This window comes from Crocuta crocuta, unplaced genomic scaffold (assembly GCF_008692635.1).
Source record: "Crocuta crocuta isolate KB4526 unplaced genomic scaffold, BGI_CrCroc_1.0 scaffold134, whole genome shotgun sequence".
Classification (NCBI taxonomy): Eukaryota; Metazoa; Chordata; class Mammalia; order Carnivora; family Hyaenidae; genus Crocuta; species Crocuta crocuta.
The window spans coordinates 1,168,955-1,190,071 of NW_027530183.1; the positions used below are offsets into that span (position 1 = coordinate 1,168,955).

A 21,117-nucleotide genomic window follows, 5' to 3' on the forward strand; every position below is an offset into this window, starting at 1 on the left:
AGTAAATGAAAAGAGCCACCTTAATTAGAGAAGGGAGGAAATAACAAAAAAAAGTATTTTAATTATGTTTCCCCAGAAGAGTTCAAGTTAAAGGAAAAAAACTTATTTTAGACATTTTTTAAACAGAAACGTTGATATTTAGATATGAGTTATCTCCGCAGGTAGGAAAATGGAGCTTTCGAGGGGTTAATTTTTCAAGGTTATTGAAACCTGAGTCTTGATTTTGCTGAGAAAGAACCCAAAAGTTCATGTCTCACATATGATCTAAAAAGAATAGACCTCATTCTTCTGTTAATTTTTGAATTACCTAAGAGTTTCCTCTTCAAATGATAGTCTTTAGACTGGGGTTGGGGATATAAAAAAGTCAACATTTCTGCTAGACCACTTAAGACAGATGCACTATAAAAATATATTGCATAGATCGTGCCTCCTCTGGTAAATGATGCCAAATAATAATTTTTTTAAATAATAATAATTCATGATTATCTGTTATCTTCCCAAAACTATGTTAAGTATTTAGCTTATTTCCTCTAAATGCTATAACAACAATGTGAGGCAAGTAAATTTAATTTTGTGGAAATGTTGCAGGGGTTTTTCGGTTTTGGTTTTGGTTTTGGTTTACCTCAGTACCCAGGTTCGTTGTCTAGTGCTTCAAAGAATGAAGAGGTGGACACAAAATAAAATAAAAGCAGCAGGCAGAAGTTTATTAGAGTTTAAGATTAGAATGTAAAAATAGTATGAAAGCTCTCTTTAGGGAGAGTGGACATTAGAAAGTGAATGCCCACAATAGTAGGCAAGAATCCTTGTTTTATAAGATTCTGATCACTCCCCCTCCTTCCTTCTCAGGTCCTACCCCTATTGGCTGGATCACTCTAGGTGCTGGATGGTCCATTCCTGTTTGGCCGGATCCCATTGTATGAGGGGTTGTCTATGGCCAGACTGTGGGTCATATGTTTTATGGCCTACTACTTACTTTCAGTTAGGTCTTTTGTCAAATTCCTGAGGGGAACCTAAGGGAGAGTAGGTGGTGTCTGTTACATTCTTAAGTGGAACGTTACCCCAAGGGGGTTTGCTGTGGTCAGAAACTTCCAGAATTGTTCCCAAATATGTGTTTTTCCCCACCCAGGAAACTCAGGTCTTAACCTTTCCCTCTTTGCCTACTGAATCCTATCTTTTCCTATCGTAAAATTTTTTTCTTAGATAAAAGCATATTAATGGATGGTCTGGGAATGGTTTCCAGGCAGGAATCCCCTAAAATTTTCTACAAACACATGTGTGCACAAGTTTGTGTGTCTAGAGAGAAGGTCCCTAGTTTTTTCATCAGCTTCCCAGAAAAGTCTATGGGCCTTAACATGTTCAAATTGGATTCATCATTATGAAGAGCAGGAATGTTTATGTTGTCTAGTTTACCTCAGTTCGTCTGAATCAGTAAAATGGGGTTTAACTCTATGTGTTTTTGAGTTTTCTGTTGTTTCCTGTATTGTCTGATGAGGCTTCCTCCCCAGGTCATTGAGCTTACCTCTATGAAAAGTTCTCTTTTTCTCCCCTGTGTAAAACTGATTGACAACACAGACTCTGGACTCAGAGGGTCTGGATTGAAATCGGGTCTCTAACACCTGTTGCTTGTGTGGTCTTGCCTCAGCTTCCAGATCTGCAAAGTGGAACTCATAATAAGTTTATCATTATAGTTATTCTGAGGACTAAATAAATTCACCTACAGAACTGTGTCTAGAATATAGAAAGTAAAAAAGTAAGGGCTTGCTGGGCCATGTGATTCTTCCTGTTGTGAATTTAGAAGCCGCCTGTTCAAATTTTGTGTTTGATGAAAGAGAGGGTATCTACTTGGGTTTCCTGCTTAAGAGGTTTTTATCTGGCCCTGCTTACGGTGGAATTCAATGAGATAATAAGCCATGCATTTGTTTTTCTAGAACAACATGGAACAAAAGAACTGAATGGGGAGAAGGATGCAGCTTGTTTCTCCTGTGCCTTTATTAAAGTAACCATTAGGGTTCAAAATCTACCTGGCACTGTCAGTGGCACTGAGCAAAGCAGCCTTCTTGTCTCTTCAGCCATTCTGATTTGCTTTAGATGCAATTCTAAGGGAAGAACCAATTTTTCAGCAAGTATCTTTGAAGTACATTTGAGGCAGCTGTTACTGTGAAGGTATGAATTTTTAAAGAAAGAACGAACTGCTTTTCCTAGCTTGTGGGTGTTTCTTGGGATTGAATCGCCTCTCCTTAAAACTGTGCATTAGCACAATCTGCTGGGCTCAGAATACAAATATCTAGGCAAAGTTTTTTGATTAAAGGGAGCAAAAAAATCAGGTTGAATAGGATGCCAGATGACATTTTTTTTCTTTATCCTTTTCTTAAGGATTAATGGTCTCTTACCTCTTGCCTCACTGTTCTTCAAGGGTCTTTGCATCATCCATCTGAAGGCTAAAAACTGCTGTCAGGTATCTGCAGACAGAGGTATCACCAAGGTCCCTGTAACACTTGCCTAAAATGTCACTAAAGAGATGCGATGACATCCTGAAGTCCTTGTTCTAGCAATGCAGCAGTTCTGAAGTAGGCAAAGGTAGTTGCTGTGCACAAGATTATCACCATGACCTGCCATGTAGGCAGTCCAAGACTGCCAAGCCTCTCTCCATTCTTTCCGTCTAATGCTCTTCCCACCAGAGCAGCTTTGGAGCAAATCACAAAGGGCTAAGATTCCCTGCTGCTTGTCTTATTAAGCGTGGGTGTCTGTTATGAAAATAGGCAGCATGTTATAGTAGTGGAACCCACTATTTTCGGGATGAATGGTGGCAGTGTCAGCCTTCAGCAAGCCAAACTTTTCATAAAGTGACCTGTTATGAACGTCATGATAGTGTCTGTTAATGTCATGCAGGCTGATCTTGAGTTGCAAATATATATATGTATGTATTTTTTGTCTTGCTTTGCATTTTCTTTCCAGAGTTACAGATAATAAGGAAGCACACAGAAAAAGCCCAGGCATTCGCACCCATTAAAATTCAGTTCAATAGGCATTATAGGTATTCAGCCGTGAGTAGGGTACTTAACCTCTGGACCTCAGTTTCCTTCCTGTAAAAGGTGGATAATATTTACCTTGCAGGCTTGCTGCATTGCTGCAACAAGGCCTTCAATCCTTGCTCATGATTTTAAGGGCAGAGAGACCAAAGACACCTGCTATTAAGAATCTAGTTCCCATCCAACTTAAAGACAAAAATCAGAGATACCATTAGCTCCTGTCCAATTTATGGCCAATTCAGAAAGAATTCCTATTGCTACCGAGAGTCTCATAAGAAAATCCATATTCACCAATGCGGGTGACAAAGATTCCCTCTTTGACCAACTTTAGTTAGGCTCCTCTGAGCCCTCTTGTCGACTAGGCCTTGGTCTTGGGCTTCGACCTGTTCTTGTAGAGTCCAGTTTTAGCAAGAATCTTGCTAAGCCAGTTTAGAGAGAATCCTCTCACCCTTTATATCTGATATCCTCAATAACAGATCAAATTTCTCACCGTCCCACCATCCCCTAGTTGGTATCTGATCAATTGGCCGGCATTCAGCACGTGTCCCTGTATCTTTGATTTCTTCTCTTAGTAATTTTGCATCCACTTATGCCCCGCTAAATATCAAGGTTTTGAAAAGAAGCTAATCCTCATAAGATGTTTCATATGTGCCAAGATGCTGTTTGTTCTAAATGTTAAATGTATCCCTCACAACATCCCAGTGAGGCAGTACCATGATTATTATTTTCTCCAATTTATAGATTAAATGGGTTCCTTGAGCAGTTAGTTAACTTGCCCAAGCACACAGAGCTACAGTTAGCTAGTGGAACTGATACTCTAATCCAGGAATTCTGACCCCAGGGTTCACGTTCTTAAAGATAAGCCCAACTGCCCTTAAAGGACTAAAAATTAGGTTGGGAAGTCTACTCTGTTAGTATTTTTAAACCAAAGTTCTCAAATATGGCTGCGCAAGCAAGTAATATAAACCAGGAAAGCAAGGTAGGTGGGGGATGGGCCACCTGGAAAGGCCATGCTCATCAAGGTAGGCAGCCCTCACCATCACCATCTAGTGATTGCTTCCTAGAAATGCATACCTTCTGAGTTTTTAAAGATTAGCAAAAAGAGGGAAATCTGGCTTTTTATGAAAGGTCTCTTCAATTTATAAAACAATAAAAGAAAGGAAAAGGAAGGAGGAGAGGAAGGGGAAGAAAGGGAGAGAAGAGAAGGGGAAACCGTGCAGTTTGTCTCTCTGTCTGTCTGTCTGTCTCTCTCTCTCTCTCTCACACACACACACACACACACACACACACACACACCACACACACCCACACCCCTGCAGAGATTCATTCAGTCTGTGGACTACCTGTTAGCAATTTCCTTTTTAGAGGTTATTAAATCTTATCATAGCGGACTCAGCTTGATTTTAAAGATATATATTCCCTACTCTAAACCACAAAGTAAGTACACTTTTAAAATACCCTATTTGTCTAACCTATTGGAGACTATAGGTTTCTGCTTCTAGTTGGAGAGGGGAGGGGGAAATGTTCCTAGGTACATGGAGATGCTGTGACAATTATTTTAGCAGACATGACTGAGAAAGTCTTGATTTCCTATCCATCCATGAGTCAAGAGTTTTCAGATTACAGGTATGAGCTACGAATCTGGTTTTTCTTCTTGATTCCTTTTTTTTAAGTTTATTTATTTTGAGAGGGAGAGAGAAAAAAAATACAAACAGGGGAGGGAAAAAGGGAGAGAGAACCGCAAGCAGTCTCCAAGCTGTCAGCACAGAGCCGATCTGAGGAACCTGGAGATCATGACCTGAGGTGAAATCAAGAACCAGACTCTCAACTTACTAAGCCTCCCCAGTGCCCCTTTCTCCTTTATTCCTGAATCTATAGATAATTTTGCCTCTATTAACAAAGTAAACAAAAGGAAACACCTTTTCTAAGTTAAACTACTATAATCAGCTAGATACCTGTGGAAAATGGAAGTAAATGAAGTGAATTCTGAGAGCTTTATGAAATGTCATCTTTTTCTAAGTCTTTCAGCTTTAGTTGCTGAACTTTGAGCTGCTTATATTTCACAGCCCTCCAAGTTTCTCAGCTCCAGCTATATAACACAAGAGATGTTCTATATTCCTGGCTTTATGAAAGCTTCCAGCTTTTGTAGCAGGTGTCCAATATACTTGTTTTTAATTGTCTAACACTGAGTTACAGATAAAATTTCATGAATAAGATACAACCATTTTTTTCTTACTTTCAAAAATAGCACTCCTTTACATTGTGTTTTGATTAATATTTCATGGGTTAAAATTTGCTACTATTTTGAAGTTTGGCAAGGCCTTAATAATAGCCATTTGGGAGGGAAATTGGGCTCAATTAACACCTTTTTATGCACAAGACTTTGCACTGTCTCCTGTGGAGTGGAAAGAATCAATAAGCTTGTCCCCTTCCCTCCTGGAACTTGAAGTACTTTTGGAGAAATAAGACATTTATATAAGTAACAAAATTACAAGAACAGCACATAGGAAGGACCCAGATGACCACAGCTGTATGATTTTTTAAAGGAGAGGAAGACATTATGGCTTGAAAGCTTTAGAGGCCTTCAGAAAGGAAATGAGATTTAAGTGGAGCCTTGAAAGATGGGTAGGCTTGGGGCGCCTGGGTGGCTTAGTCGGTTAAGCGTCCGACTTCTGCTTAGGTCCTGATCCCGCGGTTCGTGGGTTCGAGCCCCATGTCGGGCTCTGTGCTGACTGCCAGCTCAGAGCCTGGAGCCTGTTTCAGTCTGTGACTCCCTCTCTCTCTGACCCTCCCCTGCTCATGCTGTCTCTCTCTCTCTCTCTCCTAGAAATAAAACATTAAAAAATTTTAAAAAAAAAAAAAAGAAAGAAAGATGGGTAGGCTTTTTGGGGATGAGGAGGGCAGACAGTGGAAGGAAAGGCATAATAAAGGCAGATGAGAAAGGGGCAGATGGGAATATGGGCTTGGTGCCCAGTAAGTGATTGCAACAGAAAACTCCAATAAGGAAGAAATGGAATATACACCTGGGGAAAGGCTTTGCATGAGCCAAAAGCATTTAAGACCAAGGATGGGAAGGGGCAACTGGGTGGCTCAGTCTGTTGAACATTCAGCTCTTGATTTCAGCTCAGGTCATAACCCCAGGGTCATAGGATCAAGCCCCACGTCAGGCTCCACATGGAGCATGGAGCCTGCTTAAGATTCTCATTCTCTCTTTTCTCTCCATCTGCCCCTCCCCCTCATGCTCTCCGACTCTCTCAAATAAAAATATAAATAAAATTCAGATTTTAAAAATTCAGTTTTCTCTCACCTTTCAGTACCTCCATCTCTCTTTTTCTGTCTTCTACTCCTCACACTCCCTCCATTTAAGACTTGGGGCACCTGGACGGCTCAATTCGTTAAGTGGCCAACTTCAGCTTAGGTCATGATCTCGTAGTTTGTGAGTTCAAACCCCACGTCAGGCTCTGGGATGACAGCTCAGAGCCTGGAGCCTGCTTCGGATTGTGTGTCTCCTTCTCTCTCTGCCCTCTCCTGCTCATGCTCTGTCTCTCAGTCTCTCAAAAATAAATAAATGTTAAAAAAATTTTTTTAAGACCTAATATGCCTCATTCTAAATATTTTTAGAATTTATATAATCATATACAAACATGTCTTTACACATACACAGTCTGCTGTAGGTCAGTGTGTGTTTAAGTCAGAGTGTGTTTTAGGTCACTGTTTTACAACAAGGAAAATGTACATATTCTTTTCTTTACCTTGCTTTTCTCACTCAGCCATACCTTAGGGAAATCCCCTCCCAAGTGAAAGTTTCAGCCCAATTAACTGTTTATTTTAATGGTTGCATAACGCTCTACGGTAGAGATATGTCCTGATCTATTCTACTCCCACTATTCACGGAAATCGGTTTGTGTCCAGTTTTTTCTGCCCCTACAAATAGTACTTGAGTAAACATACTTGTATCTCTATCTATATATGCTGGCATTTTCTTTCTGTTGATAGAGTTGGGATCACTGAGTCGAGGACATGTGTCTTTTTAGCTTTAAAAGCTAAACTGCTTCCCTAAGAAAGCTGTAGCAAAATACACAATATGTACCTACAATTAATAAAAATGCTTCCTTTTACTAGGTCTCTCCAGGCCATAATGTTACAGCTCTTTTTTAAAAAGTCTTTGCAGGTGCAAGTGATGGAAAGTAAAATCTGGTTGTTACTTTATTTGCATTTTCTTTGACTACAGATGAATTTGATCATTTTTCCAAAAGCTTTTTGACTGTCATGTTTCCTATGTCGTGGGCTGCATTTTCATGTTCTGTGTCCATTTTTCCAAAGAACTATTTTCTTTCCCTGTAAATATTTAAGAGCTTCTGCTATATCACAGATATTTTTGCCTGTCCTCTAGGATTTTAAACACTTGTTTTTCAAATCTATTGTATTTGTGTATGGTATCTTTTGCCATACAAAACTTTTGGGTTTTATTCAATCACTTATGTTTATGGTTTTTCTTAGTTTCTGTATTTTCTCCCTGGCCAAAAGAAGCCTACCCTCTCTGCCCCTGGATTATATTTATGGGTCCTACATTTTCTTACAGGATTTTACTTATTTAATTACTTATTTTACATTTTAACTTTTAATCTATCTAAATCCATCTATTATTTATTTTTAGAGTTGGTATAAGATAAAGATCTAGCTTTATATTCTTCCAGATGCATAAACAGTTTGCTAGCTTCGTATATTAAATAATCCATCATTTTGCCACTAAATTGAAATGCCTCTCTTGTCATATATTAAATCCTCATTTATATGTGGATCTATTTCCAGATATTCTATTTCACATTATCTGTTTAGGCCTATTTCAATACTTAATGATTTGATTACAGTAGCTTTATAGGATTTTCGGATATCTGGAAAATCAGACTACACAAATGACTTTTGGGTAGTTATCAAATGCTTAGGTAAATACATTAAAAACCTATTTGCTAGACAGAAATGGGATGCACGCAGAAACTAATGTACCAAATAATACTTGTGTAATTAAAAATGTTTTTTGAAAATCTTTCTTCCTGTTTATAAAAAAAGATCTATTTTTTATATCAATGCGTACGAGAGGAAAAGGTTTAATGAGCTTATAAGATCTTGTACAAATGCCAGTTGGTGTGTTTTCAACCCCTAACTGCTGTACCAAATTAATGATAATGTTTCCTTGATCCACAGATTGATCCCTCAGAGGAATCATCCCTGACTGCATCTCCACTCTGAGCTAAGACTGCTTCCCAGGTGGGACACTGTTCCAGGGAGAGCTCTGAGGTTTTCCTGAAGAAAAATTCCATGGGGACTGTACCTGACCCTTTGAGATCAGCTATAACTTCCTTGATCGCAGCTTCTGGAAAAGAAGAGGATCTAGGAGAAGTGCAGCCTGCCTCCCCTCGGCCTCCAGCAGCCCTCTTGTGTAAGAACACCAATGGCCTTTCCAGCACTCCTGCAGAGCCAGACCTCAGCCCCAGGGCAGCTGCTGAGGTCCTGATGCAGGCCTTGGAGCATGAGACCACCCAGCCAGACATGTCTTCTCCTGGGGTCTTCAATGAGGTGGAAAAAGTGTCTCCTACATTCAGTTCTCCTGAGACTACCCAGCTGCCAGGAAGCAGCGAGCCCACAGCGCCAGCCCCGTGTTCTGCAGCAGGAAAGGATCTCACAGACGAAGCATTTACAATGCCAGCCAATCAGCACACCCACCAGGCCACCCCAGGTGACCAGCCCAATGCCAGCCCCTTGTCAGGACCTGAAGATACCCGGCTGAAAACACAGAGAGCCTCGGATGGGGAGGTTCTTGAAAAACCCGAAAAGTCAAATTGCGCTGTGGGAAGCACCCTGGGCAACAGCAAAGACCAAGTGCCCTGTGGTTTTCCTTCTCAAGAAACAATGCAGGGAGTGCTGCAGATTGCAAATACAGCAGCCGACGTGTGCAGTAACGCCTCGTCTCCTATAGGCCAACCTGAAGGGGGAAGGCTGGGAGCCATATGTGACTCCCACACAAGGTCCTGTGACTCTCCCGCCAGAGAAGATGGATGTTCAGGGAACAAAAAGCCCTCGGCCACCACCTCAGACAACCAAGCCGTGACTTCTATGACACCTCAATCACCCCACCTCACTAGCAAAGTCTCCACGTGTCCTTCATATCAGGTGTCGAGGTTCAAAGAAGCAAGTACAATGACCCACCAAGCTGCAGGTGAGGTCATGGAAGCTCCCGGCAAGGCCCTGCAAGACGCTGGGGTGCAGGCAGTGGCAAGTGTGGAGAGCAGATCTGTCTCCACCAGCCCCAGCATCCTCACCGCGTTCTTAAAGGAAACCCCCATTCCTGAGCGTTTGGAGCCACAAGAGCAGCTGCGTGTCATCTGCCATGGCAGTGGCAGTGGGAGCCACACTTTGGAGCTATCTGACAACATCCACTCCCCCCGGGAGTCCGGTCTGTGCCCTGGCATCATGCCAGATGTGCACATCCAGGCAGCGGCCGCTGTTTCCACAGCTCTCCAAGGGCAATGCAAATTGGTGAGCCTACCCGGTGAGGTCCTTAAGATCTCATCGATCACCGTGGCATCCGGAAATGCTCAGGATCTGTGGAAGGAAGATACGAGGTCCATGGGAATGACCCCAGCAAGGGAAGAGCCCCCCTCTGTACAGCTTTCCGGTGTGAATTCCAGATCCCTGAGAGCCAGCCCCACTGACCAGATTTCTAGCAGTGCAGGAAGTCAAACTGAAACAAATCATGAACTGAGGAAAGCTGAAAGCAAGCCATCAGAGTTTGCAGTGAAAACCACAGATGGTCACAAAACAAACCCAGATTGCCAACTCTCTGACTCTTCTGGCCCTTCCAGCAAAGCAGACCAGTCCGGAAGCCCGGATCCCACTGCTAAAGGAGATGCAAAAGAGAAGAAGCCTGTATCTCCTGAGATAGTAAGACAAGAAGGTAGGGGCACTGATATCCTTGATGCCAGAGCAAGGCCAGAGGGCAAAACCCTGCTGCTCAATCCTCAATCTCAAGAGAGTGGAGGCGCTGGGTCCGCTGCCAGCCCTACACCCTCCCCAGTGAGGAAGAACCAGGAGGGCACCCTGGAGGAAAACAGACAGACCAAGACAGCCACCAGCCTGAGCCTGCCTTCCGATTCCATGGGTGACTCCAGTCCAGGTTCAGGCAAGAGGACCCCTTCTCGCTTGGCCAAAGCCAGCCCACGGCGGGCCAGCCGCGTCAGCGAGTTCCTCAAGGAGCAGAAGCTAAATGTGACAGCGGCTGCCGCCCAGGTGGGACTCACCCCAGGAGAGAAGAAAAAGCAGCTGGGCGCCGACTCCAAGCTGCAGTTGAAACAGTCAAAGCGTGTCAGGGACGTTGTGTGGGATGAACAGGGCATGACCTGGGAAGTGTACGGTGCCTCCCTGGACCCGGAGTCCCTGGGTATCGCAATCCAGAACCATCTGCAAAGACAAATCAGGGAACATGAGAAATTAATCAAAGCTCAAAACAGCCAGACCCGGAGATCCATTTCCTCAGATACTTCCTCAAATAAAAAGCTCAAAGGAAGGCAGCACAGTGTTTTACAGTCCATGCTGCAGAACTTTCGGCGCCCCAACTGCTGTGTTCGTCCTGCCCCTTCTTCTGTGCTAGACTGAAAGGAACATGTATGGGAGCCCTTGTGTATATTTACGGTATTCCTAAGTGTCTGTGTATGTCAAAGCTTGCTTAGGTTTTTGTTTGTTTTAGTTTTGTTTTTTTTTTTTTATTTTTGGAGAAACAGGAAGACGAGCAAGAATTAACTATTGGAAGTTGCTATTAAGAGTTTCTGGGTCCTTTGATTCGGCGTCCATAAATAAAAAATATCATTTCAATTTGAAAGAAAGAACAAGAGAAAAGAAGAAAGCTCCACTGAAGGTTAATGACCCTAATTAAGAGGAAATAATATTCACTGGATTTTTTAATATGATGTTACTTATAGAACTAGCACTATCATTAAATACGTCTAATTTTGTATTACTGCCTCAATTTATCACACAATGTGGTGTTTCCATTAAAATCCCTGCTTAATATTAAAACTAGCAAAAACACTGTTATACTTTTTAGTCATATTGCTATAAGAATGCTATTACCACATAAAATTTAAGTAAGTGGTAAGAACTGTAATGTAAAACTGTGAAACAAATTGACTCTTCAGTCAGATGACATTAAGGAAAAGCATTTAAATGCACACAATACCAAATGAATTAATACTTGTCAACATCTGCGATAACTGTTTTGGTAAACCTTGTTATACTGTCAATAAATGTAAGAAAGTTGTGTTAGGAAAATTAGCTGAGCTTTCGAATATAAATACTGCCCACATAAAACTTGAATTTATATCTATATATTTTCCTGCACTGAAGGCAAGGGACATCTCTATGATTCTGATGAGATTAAATTCCTGTTTCTTTAGAGGAAATACATGCAACTGAATTCTTGAAAGGGGGGTCATCAAATTATTAATAATACTAAAGTTTGTGTCGTGCAAGTGTTCTCCAGAAACATTTTGCTGAGAATGTTAAGGTTTCAGTAAGGAATTATAAACAGCCAATCACTCTCTTTTCTGTGTTGAAAAAAGGAAGTAACAAAAGCAGTGGGTTTAATTTCAGCTCCTATAAACAGGGTGCAGTTTGTGTTTTCCTTTTGACTTGCTTTGCTTGCGCAGTAGCTTCTAATGGAAAATGTAGTGAACAGCAAACAGAACATAAGCTTCCTCATGTTTTTGTAGGTAGACTCATATCATCTAGTTGCTTAAGTTTCTCATCTGTAGTAAAAAGGTAGCCTCTGTGAACTTATTGATTTTAAGAGAAATACCATCGTATCTTATCATTCAAACCCAGTAGAAATAGAGGCCCTTACTAAAACATGGTTTGAGCTTCGAGCGGGCTGTAATTTTTGAGACCAGAGGCACCTGTTTGAGTTCGGCCCTCACTTGCCTTGAGAAGAGGAGTTTGCATTTGTACCCTAGTGTCTTGCAGGGCACTGGGCTGGGATGATCAGGTCCTGAGAGTTGGAGAGTGTGGAAGAGGGAGATGGGATGGGGCCCTGGAAAAGGTTCCCCTCCTAGATTCATTGTAGGGAGATCCTTCATCTGCGCCTTGCATTTAGAAAATCAAATTGTTAAACGTGAAAGGGATGCTCTCTGGTAGCCTTCTCTGAGCTTGCTCCCCTTGATGAACCAGAAAAGAGTGTCTGGCCATGTATTCTCTGGTGACGCATAAATGGCATTTGTGAGGTCAACTCACAATCTCTATTTTGGCTTTTTTTTTTTTTAAATATATATTCTCTTTTGCAGAATCTGAGCATATAGGGAAAAATCTTTTGTACCTGAACTTTAACACCACATGCTAAACTGGGCAGAACCTAAATTAGTAAATAGCCATTGATTTCTTTCAAAGCAAATGGACTGTATATGAAGACTGCATAGATTACAGTCACAGCGCTCTTAGAGCCTAAGAATGGTAAAATCGCAGTGGTTACACTTGGAACTTAGAATGAATTTTTAAATATGGCACGCTTTTCCATTTCTTACCAATTGGCCTCTATTAAAAATACTACCTAAAGTAGAAATTACCATGAAATTACCAACCCAATTACTATCAACGATCAGAGATTTAGTCTAAAACTCTCTCTGGCCTCAAATACCCATCTGTAGTAGTGTTCATTCATGTGGCTTCTGTGCTTTGCCAGGATGTCATGTCACTCCCACCCCTTCCTCACTGCCTGTCTCCCTCGCACGTTGGCATACATGCTGTGTACACACAGAGAATACCCTGTGTACACAGTAGCAGCTGTCAGCAGTACCTGCTCCAGATGGGTGGGCCCCAGGTAATCCTCTGCTGTGAAGTGGCCAGAACAGGCTGTTCCTGCATTAAAATAGGAGGTAAGGAAGAATTTAGCATCTGGTAGTAATATTTATTCTTATGAGTTTGGGGTAATCACGTGAATTATAAATCCTTAAGTTATAAATTTATAATTTACATTTATAAATTACAAATTTAAGTTTATAAATTGTAAATAGTTCAAGTTAAAAATGAGGCAGAGGCCTAAGAGAGTTGTAGAACTTTGTCTCACATTAAATAAACAGATTAAGAAAATTACATTAAGTTACTTAAAACGAAATATAGTGTTGCAGTTGTGCCTCTCAAAGTCAAACTTAAGATCTGATTTAGTAAACTTGACTGGTTTTCTTTGGTACTGGAACTAGCCTTTCCTTCTTGATCTTTAATTATTTCATTTTTTACCTTTACTTCTACCACATTCTAGAGATTGTCACAAAAATGTACAAAACTTTTCTTGCTTCTTTGTGTGTTGAATCTTAAAGAAGGAACAGCTTTTCAAAACAGTAATGAAATAGATCACCGAGTAGGTAAATAACGAAGCCTCCAGAAGTCAAGCTGTGCTTTTGCTTTATGACACTCCAAGTGCTCACACCATAAAAACCTTAATTTGAAAACTTTCCTTCACTTTGATCTGTGACAGAGCATTTACATTCAGCACATCATTCGTGACTCCTTAGGTTTGTTCAACAAAATGAAAGTAGAAAAGTCTTTGTAGCAGATTCTTTGAATTCGTTGGGCTATTTCTTAGCCCTGCTGCACAACATACTAGTTTGAAAGTTGTTTGGGGCCTTCATTTCTTTTAGATGTTCCTGTTCCTTTTAAATGCTTTTTAGTCATTGAGATAAATGGAGGAAATAGAAAATATTTCTTAAACGAATACTATAAGAGAGATGAATTAGAACACAGTGCCTGGAAGATAATGAAATATTTAAAATGTTAAGAGGCTATATGGCTTACCCAGTGAATAGTAGAATTTCTGATTTAAATTTTTGATTTTTTCTATTTTAATGACCATAAGAAGAATGTCATCGCTTGAGCTGTCATATGTTTATCTTCAGTGCTTTTCTAATTATGTCTTTCTGGATTATTGGCTTTGATTCTATAGACCAACTGCTCTACATTTAAGTTTTAGACCAGCAGCGTAAGTTGAACATTCTGTTAGGTCAGAGAAACCTTTTTGTTTGCATCCAAAATGAAATATTTATAAAATATATTAGTATGTTTTCCTATCTTGACAAGTTCAGCTATGTTGAATATAATTTGAATTTTTATGATTTCTTAATGTTTAGAATTGTCTGATAATTGGTACTTTGGATACCGGTATTCTTCATGTTATAGGTTACATATCAAAATTTAAACAAACTGTAGTGAATATGCATGTGTAAGATATACCCTAGAGGTTGAATTTTGGGACCAAATCCTTAATAAGAGCTTGTCCTTTTCAAGTAGAAAACAGAAGAAGGAAATGACTTTTGGTTGCATCCCAGAGTATCGAGGTTTTATTGTTTCTGGCTAATTCTAATGTTATTTCTCTCATTTCTAGGAGTTCCCATCATTCTGGGAATACATGTATATACCACATGAAGAATATAATATAATGTGACTTTAAACTTTGTTTACAGAGGATATATATGAGTATGCTGTTAATGTAAATTGTTTGGCCTTTGTTGTATCCACTGTTACCATTTTGCTGCCAAAATGTGAGAAATTATCTTCTATTCCTCCTACATATTGTGCAAGTGTTAAAAAAGTTGTCCATTTCTAGTACCATATAATTCACTACATCTCTTGTCTACTTTTTAAGAATCAGTATAAAGAAAAACAATACATTAGGATAAGGTTTGCATATATGTATATGTGTTTTTACTGAAAATTGGGCACTTGTAGCCTTGCGTAGGCCTCTCACTGCCTGATTCACTAATCATCTACGATGCTGCCATGGAGATGACGCTGTTTGCTCTCCCCTGCTTTGTCCTAAATGGTATTTGAGAAATGAGGCCTGTGAATTTCTCTTTGTGGTGATAACACAGTGAACTCTGTAGTATCTTGGGTAAATGAGCTGTCCGTCTTGTCCCCCCACCCCTGCTTTGTCTACACAGTGAATCAGAAGTCTTGTCCATGCCTGCTTCAGTGTTTGCTATTTTATATTGATATCCGAGCATTTTGTTTTCTGTTAGCAATGTTCTTTGATGCTGTGTGGGGCCCTTTTAGTTGAATCTCTCCAAATGTGGGTCGACTGCTGCCACCTGGCAAATAACAGGTGATACGCTAAATCTCCTGTTCATTCTTGTAACTATACCCTTGTTAACGGAATTCTGCAACTGGATGAGTAATTATAAATGCCATCTTTGCAGACACATGGGCTTAAGGATGTCTACAAAATTTTAGACATTTTTGCAAAAGGGGAAAAAATAGTATTGTAAATACTGAAACATTTCCATGAAATTTATCCTGCTCTTGGAAAAAAAAATTCTCCTTGGCTGCAGAAATGAGATAAACTTTATTTGCGATGACCAAGGACATAAATGAAGATGGATTGAGGTGGAAAAATTCTGTCTCACAAGTAATCAGTGACATCTGCCAGAGGTCATTACAGCTACTTTTAACTGTGAACACTCACCAGCTAAACTACTCACTTGCCACAACCAAATAACCTCTCAAAGTAAATCCAATACATCTGTACATATGTGTAGATAGAAACAACAAAAAAATCTTGAAAAATTATGCTATTAGTTAAAGTAAGGTGATGATAATTATAAAGAATATTTAAATAACCACGAGCCTTGGTGAAACAACTGTGGAGGCCAGAATGGTGCAACAAGATGTCATTCACAAGTTTGGTATTTTTTTAAGACCAGATATCTCAGATACTCATTGTGAGAATAAAGACTGTTGAAAATTAAATTAAAGCCAAGCAATAATGTGCCAAAAAGAGGCAGTTACACCAGCAAGTGCATCTATAAGGGCACACCATTATGTAATATGGTTTGTCCATGAAGACTGACTGTAACCCACAGGAAAAATAAGCAAAGGCATAATTTCTGCTTTCTTGCTAGAAAAATGTGTCTAGGAGCTCTATAAAGAGATACAGCCCTGGTGAACTTTAGTAGAGATATGGTTAACATCTCTGTCTTAATGCTAGCCAAGACGAAAAAGAAGTCAAAATGTCTTGCTAGTTTAAAATTCGAGATAGATCTAACCAGAAACTTTGTTGAAACAGAGGGGTTAAATATATGGTAGTTACTCTTCCTGGACACTTGCATGTAGGAAAGCAATTCAGTTAATTCTGCCTAGAGGATTACCATCCTTAGCTTGGAAAAAAAATGTGTTCCCAAATGTAAAATAATTAAAACATGAGTACTCATATCAAAAAGGGCCTCAAATAATGCCTTACAGAAAATGATATTCCAGATGGGCGTTACTAAATAATAGCCCTTCATTGAGTATATTTTCAGTTCAAGATCAAAATCAATTGGCTGCAAAAAAATAAGTCATATTTTTTGCATTTTAGAAAATGATACTAATGACCACCAAGCATGATGAGAATTATGATGAGAAATACCCTAGTGATTTAAGTGTGTTAAGGAGAAATAAATGGGAGAGAAACTCTAACTTCTTTCTTGGTCTCTTATATTGCAAGGATGTCATCCACTGATTTGCAGGGTGAAAATGATGGCTTGCTTTTTAACATTACTGCTAGCATTAATCTTTGTTACTTTAAAAAATTAGATGGTCTATTCTTTAGCAAAACTTTTAAGTGGATAAACTTCTGTTTTATATCATTGCTTTAATAACACGTAAAGACTGTACACAGCAAACTATGTTGAATGGGTAGAAGGAGCTTACTCACATTTATCAGGATCTCTTAATGATTTTAGCTGAGATTCTTTAACGCTTATTTTAGGCCACATCTTTGAGTGGATTATTTTGCATAATGTTTTCCATCACATCTTAAAATGATGTTGGTAAATCAGAAGATTGCAGTATTATAGTCATGTTCCTCAATCCCTAGAGAGAGAGGAGAGACTAATTTTTGTTTTAAGGACATCTGGAGACAGCTTTCCTGAGGCTGAGAAAGGTCAACAGGGCCTGAAAACTCAAGAAAGAAATATACTAATAAATTACTAAATTCCTAAATGTATTTATCTCTGCTGTACTAGTGTGTGAACAATACGTTGTGCATAATACTGTAGCTGGTTGTGGTATGTCAATATATTTTGTAAGTGTGTATAGTCTGTGAGTGGTTGGTTTTCTCTTTTTATGTGTAGAAAAAATATAACATGCCGTGTCCCATTTCAAAACCAAGTTCTGTCATCAGGTAGGCACATGTATGAAAATGAATAAAGTCAACAGAAGAGTGTGTATGTATTCAGTAACAGAATTTGTCCTTTCATTTTTGAAGGTCAGAAAGGGCTGTTTTGTGTGTGTGTATTTTTTTTTTATCATTTCTGAGAGTAGGTAACATAATTATCACAAAGGCTGAATACATTGGCAATACACTGGCATGTTACTAAATATGCCGAGTTAATTGACCATGCCATTAGTCACAGGTAAGGTCAGTTCTTTGACCACCGGGATGATTTACATTCCTCACACATCCTCTCCATGTTAAGTGTGTGACTAGGATGTACATACTATGGGTGTGATTGTGTACATACCTTGTATGAATTAACCTAAATCCTCAGAGTTACAGGAAAGCAGGAAAATGAAACAGTTATTCAAAAGCCTCAAAAGGGCTAATCAATGAGTATTTTCATTTTCTACACATAAAAATGTGTATATGGCATAACTGTAAATAGCTTACACACATAAAGGCATTTTATTCATACTGTTAATATTTAAATAAATCACAAATTAAAATAATTGAAAAACCACATCTTTCCATGACTGTTCTGTTTTCTATACATTAATATGGGATCAAATGTTCCCCATTAAATGGTGTTATACTCCCTGGTAGCAGATTTGGTGCTTAGGAAAGCCCTGCCTCACTATGAAAATCTAGTTATTGCTATAGACTGGTACCTGAACAACCTTCAAAGGGTTAGTGCTGTTCTTTAAGCACCTAATTTTACATATGGAAATGACGAACACTGGGGAAAATCAGTTATATTTTATAGGCTCCATTTGTACATTTATTAGTGTGTTTATTTGCACAGGCTGACAAAAGCTCTACCATTTTTTTAGAGATCTATTCCTAGATTTCAAAACAGTATATGATCCCTTGAAGAGGAAAATGATTGTAGGCATTCTCTTGAGATGAGCTAAACAATGTTTAGCAACACCAAAGTCAAAGAGTAAAAGTTTTTTTAAAAATTACAGATGATGCTGGCAGGGTAATAGAATATGAGCATTTGGGAGTTCCTTAAAATGGACTCAAGTAAATTACTATTATTGATAACAGGTAATACTGTGCGCACCAGATAACAAGATTAGAGACATTAGCCACCAAATGTCAACACTGGACAACATTTGTCAACATCACAATTCTAATTAGGGAACTGATGTTTGAGTTTCTCTCGTTTTATCTAAAAGGAAATACGCTATTAGAGATCAAAACGTCTGACCTGGTTCCTAAAATCTAATATAATTTGACCCTGATTCCCTGACACTGAAACCTATGTTGCCTGGGTATTAGGTTGAAGATATAAATGGATATACAAGAGTTTCCATTAATAGAGAACCCCATGTGGCAAAGTGCAAATATAACCATTTCTCAGTAGAAAGTTAATAATATTTAATAGGTATTTATGTTTTGGAGAATTCATGTGCCATCTTTATATCTTAGATAAAAATGAAAGGTTAACCAATCATAAGAACACTATAATTATAACTATAGCTGGCTGTGTTTTTAAACTACTAAAACCATACTTGTTTATAAAGAGCAGAGTATGTGAAGTCTTGATGTTTGTCAATATTTACTGTTGCTTAAAAGATAAATTCATGTGTTTTATTTGGATGGCGTGTATTAATTTAAATGCCATGCAGAAAAATTATAGCTATCAATGTGAAAATCGTTTGTGTGTGTTAATACTCAGCTGAGAAAGACCAAAAGTGTAGTATAATGTTAAATCTCTGAAAAAAAAAACAGTAGTACTCAAAATGAAATTCCATTTATGAATGTATCAATATTAGAATCTAAATTTATATCTTTTCATGATGTCTACATATGAAAGTCATAAAGTGGTTTATTCAAAAAAGTCCCCATCCACCAGAAATCGACCTACCAATAACATTTTACTTCCTAGAAAAAAGATGGAATATTAGGATTTAAATAAGGATAGATCAAGATTTTGGAATTATATACACTTTTGCTCTCATTTTGGATTTGATTTTTGAAGGAAGGAAGGAAGGAAATTCGACGGATGACTTTGTTTTACCCTCAAAAAATTTTAAGTATGATTTTTTTGCATTTTCCATAATAAACAATATAGATTCAAATTTACTTTGGGCGTTTTTGTTGTTATTTCTTTTGCACTGCTATCAAAAGTGTTCTTTTAGCCCTGGACATTTAGAATCAATTGATTTTCAGTGTGACACACTTCTGCTAGAAATCTGCAGTGAAGCTGAAAGTATTTACAATGAAAGGGGTTTTTTTCCTTTAATTAAAATAGGATTCCCAGAGAGTCAACCATACTTATAGATGAGAAGCAGTGATTTTTTTTCCCTGCTCTTGATGGCAGTGTATGTGTGCACACGCGCACATGTACTTTTGCTCTTGGCTTGGTGAAAGTGGTAAGAGCTTGACATTTATGGAAATACAGGAGGGTGTGGAGGTATAGGGCGCACCATCTCTCATGGTGGCATAGAGTATCTATGTTCAAGCTTATATTAGCTCACAGCTAGGCTTAGCTGCCTTTTGCACAGGGCCATCCAGATGTATGCTGTTTCAGCCTCTCTGCCTACTCCTGGGTAAATAAGTTGAGATCCTGCAGTCTATATTCTTAGAAGAAGATTGAAGTCCAGCCATGTCCCCCAATCTAGCTTAATCATTATAAAACTAACACTATAATTGGATTCCTTTGTGCCTCCTTGAATCTGTCTTCATCAAGAAACTGTAGAGTGGGAGAGGTATAAGATTTATGAACCCCAACTCTCAAGAATAATTTAGTAAATTTTCTATATACTGTAAAGAGTGATTGTTTGAAACTTTCCAATTATGGAATGCCTGGGTGGCTCAGTTTGGTAAGCATCTGAATCTTGATTTCAACTTAGGTCATGAACTCACTGTTCATGAGTTCAAGCCCCATATTGTGCTCTACCCTGACATTGAGGAGCCTGCTTGGGACTCTCCCTCTCCCTCTCCCTCTCCCTCCCTCCCTCTCTCTCTCTCTCTTTCTCTGTCCTTCCCCTGCTCGCTTGCTCTCTTTCTCTCTCTCAAAAAAAAAAAAAAATAAACTCAAAAAAATTTTAGAATTAAAAAAAACTTTCCAACTACTCTGTGTGTATAAGTACACACTATTTTGGTCTAAAATAGAGCTGCCATTAAAAGTTAAACCTCATGCGTTTCCAAAGATATAAATACTACTTGTGGAAAAGTTATATCACGCAAAGGTCCTCAGGGGGCTGAGATAGTTTGTCTTATGCCTGTAGTTGTTTCTGTTTCACTAACCAGGCACTTGTCTCCTTAGGTGACATTTCCAGCCAACTGTTCTCACCAATTCACATCTGTAACATCTGTAATGCTGAGTCTAAACACAAGAGCAACCTTAATAGCTTAATCTGGCTTCACTGGATTGATTGTGAGCTCAAAATACTTCTTGTTTCCTGTGAAGAGTCTTTCTTTGTAAACCACATCGGATCACGTTCAGTCTACCACCCATACTTAATGAACTCATGAATACCAACATTGTTTAATTTTCCTCAACACCACCCTAGACTACCAGTCAGCTAATTTACAGAGTTCTAAAATCTTTAGGCCCTTAGAACTATCTTAATGTTCCACAGCCGGTTTTTTCTAAATATATCATAGAGGACTAACATGTTGAATTTCAGATTGTCAGGATGGAAACTGAAAGTGCTTGAAAGATTTCTGGTAGGAGTATTGGCATTTCAAGGATGATTATTTTCCTACATCTTTTTTTTTTTATTCCCACTTGACACCTCTCAATCAAACAGCAGAGGGCCTTGGCCTACCATTAAAAAAAAAACTAAGGAGAAAGTCATTGTCAAAGATGTTACAGGTGTTTAGAAGTAAGGTAAGATTTCTTAA

At 38.9% G+C, this 21,117-nt stretch overlaps 1 protein-coding gene across 4 annotated transcripts in view; it reads left to right on the forward strand.

The window, feature by feature from the left end:
- The window catches only part of GPRIN3 (GPRIN family member 3), a 65,632-nt gene extending 46,331 nt beyond the window's left edge, over positions 1–19,301 (forward strand). For 3 of the 4 annotated variants that reach the window (XM_077765105.1, XM_077765107.1, XM_077765106.1), the window contains exon 2: positions 8,235–19,301. In XM_077765105.1, the coding sequence (XP_077621231.1) occupies positions 8,349–10,682 (2,334 nt within the window). In that variant the 5' untranslated portion in view covers positions 8,235–8,348 and the 3' untranslated portion in view covers positions 10,683–19,301. The remainder of the gene's footprint in view (positions 1–8,234) is intronic. The other variant, XR_013335362.1, reaches the window with a different exon arrangement.
- Positions 19,302–21,117: the final 1,816 nt, after the last annotated feature.